The sequence below is a fragment of the Vicia villosa genome, linkage group LG3 (genome assembly GCF_029867415.1).
Source record: "Vicia villosa cultivar HV-30 ecotype Madison, WI linkage group LG3, Vvil1.0, whole genome shotgun sequence".
In the NCBI taxonomy this organism is placed as follows: Eukaryota; Viridiplantae; Streptophyta; class Magnoliopsida; order Fabales; family Fabaceae; genus Vicia; species Vicia villosa.
This window is the reverse complement of record NC_081182.1, coordinates 46,224,159-46,232,105: the sequence shown is the minus strand read 5'-3', so window position 1 is coordinate 46,232,105 and position 7,947 is coordinate 46,224,159. Positions and strand designations below refer to the sequence as shown.

General features: G+C 29.8%; 1 protein-coding gene across 1 annotated transcript; it reads left to right on the top strand.

The window, feature by feature from the left end:
• Positions 1-2,170: 2,170 nt before the first annotated feature.
• On the top strand, positions 2,171-4,706 carry LOC131661267 (cytochrome b5-like). The gene is made up of 4 exons (XM_058930737.1): positions 2,171-2,305; positions 2,580-2,681; positions 4,098-4,164; positions 4,247-4,706. Exons 2-4 carry the CDS (start codon positions 2,595-2,597, stop codon positions 4,492-4,494), a joined length of 402 nt encoding a protein of 133 aa, XP_058786720.1. The 5' UTR covers positions 2,171-2,305; positions 2,580-2,594; the 3' UTR covers positions 4,495-4,706.
• Positions 4,707-7,947: the final 3,241 nt, after the last annotated feature.

The following is a 7,947-nucleotide window of genomic DNA, read 5'->3' as shown; positions in this document are numbered from 1 at the left end:
TTTAAAATTAAGTGTTTTTTTTTTATTTTTTAAATTTTGATATCCAGCAAAAAAATTGTGATAAAATGATGATATATCTAAATTCAAACCAAATTTTAATTTGAAACTTTTATTAAAATTTTATAAACAAAAATATGTAAACTATAAAAATCACTTTTAAAAAAAACTGAAACAAACTGGCACGTTCAGTTTAAAAAAGATACAAAATTTTATTTAATTTATATAAATTTTAATTAAGATAATCTGTTTTAGATTTCTTATTGAAGAACTTTTCTTAAACATATCTAAGAGAGAATTTAAAAATAATACTATTTTTAAAATGGGTCCGTTTGTTTAAGTTTTTTTTATAAAAAATTTTAATGAGAAATTGATTTAAATAGTTATTTTTAAAATATCATTTTAGATGTTTCATCCTTTTGTCAGAATTTTTTTTAACGTCAAAATTTAAAGATAGCACTTAAATTTGCAGATATTCTAATAGTTTTTCATAAAAATTATTTTTGAGATGCATCTTTTTTAAAACATTGTGATTTTAAAAATTGTGATTTTATCTATGTTTTGATCTTTAATAATGTATATTTATGTTATAGGATGTCAAAATTAGTATTTCAATTTTTAAAAATAAATTAAAAAAACTTTTAAAATTCTAAAAGACATTTTTATAAAAATTACTTTTTAAAATATAAAAAAAATCCATTTTTATAAAGATAAAAAATGGGATTTTTTTTTAAATTGTGATTTTATCTATATTTTGATATTTAATAATGTATATTTATGTTATAGGATTTTAAAATTTGTCTTTCAATTTATAAAAAAATATATTTACTTTTAATATTTAAAAAAACATTTATATAAAAATTGTTTTTAAAAATATAAAAAAATCCACTTTTTCAAAGATAAAACAAATGGGATTTGAAACATTTAATTAATATCTTTATCAAAACAAGGAATAAATTATTTATATAAATTTCTATAAAAAATTTCTAATTTCTCAAAATAAAGTATCTTTATATATAGTTACAAAGTTATTATTATTCTTGTATTAACTTCAAAGTTTATTTTAGTCCTTTTCATTAAAAATTGTGATTTTATCTTTGATCTTTAATAATGTATTTTTATGTTATAGGATGTCAAAATTAGTATTTCAATTTATAAAAATAAATTAAAAAAAACTTTTAAAATTTTAAAAGACATTTATATAAAAATCACTTTTTAAAAATATAAAAAAAATCATTTTTTTAAAGATAAAACAAATGGGGTTTTTTTAAAAATTGTGATTTTATCTATGTTTTGATATTTAATAACTTATTATTTATATTATAGGATGTTAAAATTAATCTTTCAATTTATAAAAAAAATTATTTATTTTTTAATATTATAAAAAACATTTATATAAAAGTTATTTTTAAAAATATAAAAAAATCCATTTTTTAAAAGATAAAACAAATAGAATTTGACACATTTAATTAATATCTTTATCAAAAAAATAAATAAATAATTTATATAAAGTTCTATAAAAAATTTCTAATTTCTCAAAATAAAGAGTCTTTATATATAGTTACAAAGTCTACTTTCAAGTTGGTTATTATTCTTATATTCACTTTAAAGTTTATTTAGTCCTTTTCAATATAAAGAAAAGATTAAATATATGTTTCAAAATAAATATTTTTTAAAATATGAATACAATTTTTTTTATTTTATCTTTATTTATTAACTTTCACGAGTATTTTAGTAAATAATATTAATTTTAAGAACCGTACATAATTTAAATAACACATTTATTATAAACAGAGATAGTAGTAGTATACTGTAAAATATAAATAAATAAAAATTTCATGCCAAAATACTACTAAATGTTTTTTTTTTTTGACAGAAACTATAACTACTCCCTCCGTCTCATAATAAGTGTCTTATTTGAGTTTTGCGCGGTTTTTAAGAAAATGATTAGATGTGTTGATTTTAGTGAAAAAAATTAATATCATTTACTAAAATACCCTTATTTATTATAGATAGTGGAGTAGTTAAAAAACGTGAAAGTTAATATATAAATGTTGTATTAATATTCTGTCCAAAAAAAATGTTGTATTAATATTCTAAAAAAACATTTATTTTGAGACATAAAAAAAGTGAAAATGATGAAACAGAATACACAATGGCAATTTTGTAATATGAATAATCCACGAGGTTAATTTCATAGCCTAATGAGAATTGATGAAGATTTATAAGCAGGCACATGCTTGATCGCCATCACCAACCACAGAGTGAAGAGATTTGACACTCAAGAATCTACCAAGAACCGGAAGTGGTAACTCTTTTTGACTCTTCATTATCGCTTTTCTCTCTACGCTTTTCACCATCCATTTTTTTACAATTTTCTATCAATTATGCATGCCTTTTCTCTTCTGATTCTGTTTATTGATTTATTCTCTCTTGTGAATGATTTGATGTTTCCCCTTTCTTGATTCTATACAGTATAGATCCTCTTTTTTATTTTCATGTTCTGATTAAAATTAATTTGGGGGTTTGATTTTGATTTTTCTGGTTTTTATTTTTGGTTTGATTTTTTTTTTTTTTGGCAGTGAAAGAACTAAAAAATGGCTTCAGATCCAAAGGTTCACACTTTCGAAGATGTTGCAAAGCATAGCAAGACCAAAGATTGCTGGCTTATTCTTTCTGGAAAGGTCTGTTTTTTTGGTAATTGAATGTTTTATTTGATTGTTTTTGTTGAAGATGAAGTTTGATCTTTTGGGGTTCATGCATGTCTGACTTTCTTTTCTGGATCTTGTAAATTTCTGTGTTGCATGCAGAGTATTTTGTTAAGAAATTGTATTATCTTGCTTTTGAACAATTTTATCTGCTACTTAGTGTCTATTTTTAAGATGGATTGTTGCTGATGTTTTGTTTATGCTTTATTTGACTGAATAATAATTGTTTATTTTTTTCTACACAAGCGATCTAAGTCTATGTTTGGTTTCACGTTTGGGACATTCAGAATTGATTCTGGACGCTTAGAATTGATTTTGAGGTGTTTGGTTGATGTCAAGTATAATTGATCATGCTTTCAAGAATTGATTCTAGACGCTTAGAATTGATTTTGAGGTGTTTGGTTGATGTCAAGTATAAATGATTATGCTTTCAAGAATTGATTCTACTTGAAAAAGGGTTGTACTTGGAAGATTCCATATTATCAAAGAACAAAAGCTAGAAAACTAAAGAACAAAAAATCTAAATTAGAAGTTCACATAAAAGTCAAAAAAAGGCCACATGAAAAGAGGAATCTCCTACCAAAAGGTCCTCCCAAAACTTGATGAGGACTGTTACCTACCCTTAAAGGAAAGCAGCCAATGACCTAAATATGGCATAATGATGCATACTTGACCACACTATTTTTTTTTGGGGCCAAAGCTGTACTCTAGATTACCAATTCCCAAGGGAATGGTGTTTCTAGGGAAAATGACATTGCCTCTTAGCTACTGGATCGCTTTTAGAGACCTAATTGCCAATACCTAAACCCTCCCTCTTTCCTTGGTCAACAACAAACCTCCCTCCCTTTAGGCATCCTTGTTCAAAGATTATATTTTAAAAACTTAGCATAAAAGTTTTCTTCAACAATGTACACGTGTAGCCACCTGTCATCATTGTTTGAATTTACTGTTTTGTGATTTGTGATTAGTATATAGTAATATCATTGATAACTGTATTATCTAAGAAGCTGGTCATCCTTTATAAGGTTTATATACATTACAGAACTAGTTGGAAATCAGTTTCGGTCATATTAACTTAGAATTTAGATGCTTTTATTGGCTATGGTTCTCATATATACCCTAGTTGTCCTTGTGATGCGCTTTAATGCTGCCTTCCCCTAAACCATCTTCCTACAAGACATTAGCTAGTTGGAAATCTAGCAGAAGGAAAATCACTTTTACTGACGGCCAATTTTGAGGCTATTCAAATTCCCTGATCATGCAGAACACTGTGTTTATTGGCCTGAATGGTCCACCATTAGGCCAAAGACAAATTATTATACTGCATAGTTTTAGTATGTAATACTTTGAATTTTTGTATCTAAACAAATTTTTGTTGTTCAACCATGTTAGGTGTATGATGTCACCCCTTTTATGGAGGATCATCCTGGAGGCGATGAGGTTCTGTTGTCTGCAACAGGTATGATTATATCATATGAAGGGTATATCACTAAAGCACCTAGGATAACCATATTGATTATACTATATTGTATGGATAACAGGGAAAGATGCTACCAATGATTTTGAAGATGTGGGACACAGTGATTCTGCTAGAGAAATGATGGACCAATACTACATCGGTGAGATTGATCCAGCAACTGTACCTCTAAAACGCTCCTACATTCCGCCTCAGCAATCTCAGTACAATCCTGACAAGACTTCGGACTTTGTGATCAAGATTTTGCAGTTCCTGGTGCCTCTTCTGATTTTGGGCTTAGCCTTTGTTGTCAGAAGCTACACCAAAGAGTAGTTCCTTCTTTATCATCACATTGAACCCTTGTGAGGGGGTCTGTTAGCTATTTATAGCGGGTCATTTAAAGGACAGTGTTTAGTTTCTTCTCGGTGTCTTGAGCAATAACTAGATGATAATGTTTTTCAACTTTCTTTGGTATATGGTATTGGTGTCATTGTGAGTGAGGAACCTAATAATGTTGGATGGTGAATTTCATATCTCTTCATTTAGCATCTGTTTCATTAATATTTTTGCTACCCTTTTTTTAAGGATCACTCTAACTCTGATTCAGTGAGTTTTTGTAAGGTCCTTATTTTCTTCTTGTTTATGGACATGAAAAGTGCAAAGATACTTTTGAGCCATTAGAATTGTCATGGGTTCACTTTAATGTAGTGACCGACCGGTGTACCTGAAGTCCGTAAGTTCTGACTTTGGAGGCTCTGTGCATGCTTGAGTTGCAAATATTCACTCACCCCCTACAGGTTGATGCCATCAGAGACCTTGTTATATACCAGATTCACCACATTATTTATACATCTTTGGTCCTCTCCATTTTCTTTTATCTTCTCTTACTATCTATTTCTTTCAATCTCTCTCTTAATTATCTCTTTATTAAAAATATATATAATTGAGAGACAATTAGATTAAGAAAGAGATAGAGAAGAAAGAAAGGGAAGGAAAGAATAATGAAGGAGATGATGAAAACTCTTGTTTACGTTCATTCTGCACTTCCGCCATTAGAGCCACTGCAGCAATGTTGCAAATCCCACTAATCAATGTTGTAGAAGGGTTCTTTCTCTAGAGAAATGTCGCTCATGTTCTTTGATTGGAGCATTCATGCGTTTTTAGCAATTTAGTACTCTCCTACTAATGAAATAATATAAATGTATCGAAATTTTAAGGGATGTATTGGATTGAAATTTCAAGAGATTATTTTGAACAAATAAAATCTTACAGATTAGGGATGTCAACGGAGCGGGGAATGTTCGGAGGATGCTTCTCCGCTTCCCTCCCCACCCCAAAATTTATTCTTCATTCCGATATGGAGGAATATTTTTCCATCGCCACAAATCTCCACGGAGATCAAATCTTTAAGAAAGTTTATATATTTAAATAAAAATACATCTTGCATCAATAACAAAAGCAAAAGCAGTTGTTGCTAATATTTTTTCTAAAAGTAATAATAAATATTAACGGAACTTGTTGTTATCATGCTATTTACTACCATGGTACCGCTGCCGTCCGACACAAGTGGTTGATTATGTGTGACTGTGGCAAATCTATAACTACTAATTTATTAATTGAATGAAAAACATGTTATTAATGGAAGTAAAATGAATTTGAAGAGTAATTATCCATGAATTTGAAGAGTAATTATCCTAAGCACAATGAACAAAGGAGAGCGGTTGTAGTGATAAAGAGAACAGAGGAGATGATGAATGGATGAGACAAAGATAATTTGAGAAAATGAAGATGATGAAATAATAGTGCAATTTGGAGGGTTTTAGAAGGAAGTTAGAATTATTGAAAAAATAAGGGAAATTGTGAAATTAGAGATAAGTTGAGGGAAAGACTGTAATTACTTAAAATAGAAATATTAGGTTATTGTTAATAAGAAATTAGTAAGGCTCTTTTGTCAGTACGTGAAATTGATAAAAATGGGAGAAAGGGGCAAATGTGAAAAGAAGCAAATCAAAAGTTAAAGAGAGAGATTAAAGCAATCGACAAAGCTTGATTTTGCTGGAAACTTGAGGTGAGGGAAATTACTCATTTATGAGTGTCAAATGCATGAAGGATAGAGAAGGATCATCACCCTCTTCTTTATTTTATATGTTTTTCTCCATTGTTAAGCTTTGTGTGTTCTGATTGAGGTTTATGTGAAAACTACCTTGTTTGTTGTAATTGATATGAAATCCGTGCTCTAAATTATACTGAAATTCGTGCAAGATTGGTATATGTAAATTTGGATGTTGTTGTTCATGTTAATAAGTTTGAGTATGATGAATATGTTGATGAAATTGTGCTAATTTGATGAACTTAGGGACTAATCTATGAGTAATTGATGTAATACACATAGTTTAAAGTATACATGTTGATGTCTGTGTGATTTGGGTGGTTTGGGGTTGAAATCGGAGCTTTGGAAGAACTTTAATGATGAAAAATCGCATTTTTGATCTTGCAGTTCTGTACGTTCTCGCTTAGCTAGGAGGAGCTCACCTAGCAAGCCCTCGCTTAGCGAAGAAGGGTCTCGCTCGGCGAGATTATCAGTGTGCGTGTATGTTTCTGGTTTTGGACTCTCACCTAGGAGCTATGGTTGCGCTTAGCGAGAGCTCGCCTAGCGAGTTGCATGGTCGCTTAGTGAGCGGTGACAGTGTTGGTTGTTTTTTATTCCAACGACTTTTGGTTGTTATTTTGTTGTGTTTAATTATTTGTGTGAATATTGCATGGAGGTAAGAGTATCCGATGATGAATACTTGTATGATTTTATATTGATGAGTTATACTTACATATCATACTTGTCATGTCGAGATGGTGACCGTATAATGTGAGATGTTTACTGTTTGAAGAAGAATCAATGGTGATTGTGGCACCTGTTTGCTTTTGTTGTATGTCATGCATCATGTGCGCTGATGATAGAAATGATAAGTCGTTGATTTAGAAGAGGGGGTCAGTGATGAGTTTGGGTTCGAAGGATAACCGGGTTTGAATAGGAATGCAGGGAATGTTCGGGATGCTTCCCCGCTCCTCACCCCCATATTCTTCCCTCGTCCCCATCCCCATTCCCCACGACGGGGGAATATTTCCTCCCATCCCTATCCCCACAGAGATCCACGGATATCAAATTTTTTTAAAAAAAACCTTTACTATTTGATCAAAATTGTATAGTATTTCATTATTTTTCTTCTTTTTTTTTAGAAAAACAAAAAAAAAATGCAAAAGCACTTTCTGTTTCTAATTTTTTTCTGTAAAAAAATAAATATTCAACCGAACGTGTTGCTACAATGCATGCCCTTGTACAACCATGATGTAATGCGACAATACATAACCAAAAACACAATAATAATCCCCATCAAGTATGTATGTCCATCTATTCTAAGAAAAATCTTGCGTTAAATTACTGCTACATTACCACAGTTGTCTAGCACAAGTGATTGATTATGCGTGAGTGTGGAACAAAAATAGATACATTATACATTATATAATACATTATTATATATTTTTTCAAAACAATACATTACATTATACAATAAAACAAAACAAAAATGATTCATCCACTAATGACTCTTCATTTTCTAATACATAACAATCATGTAAAATTATATGATTATATATTAAATAATATGTAAAATATAAATAATATGTTCGGGTCGGGGAATCCACGGAGCGGGGGATACCTTTCCAATCCCCGCCCTAAAGTGTCATCAGAGAAACTTTTCCCTCCATCTTCATCCCCACGGAGGAAAAAATCTC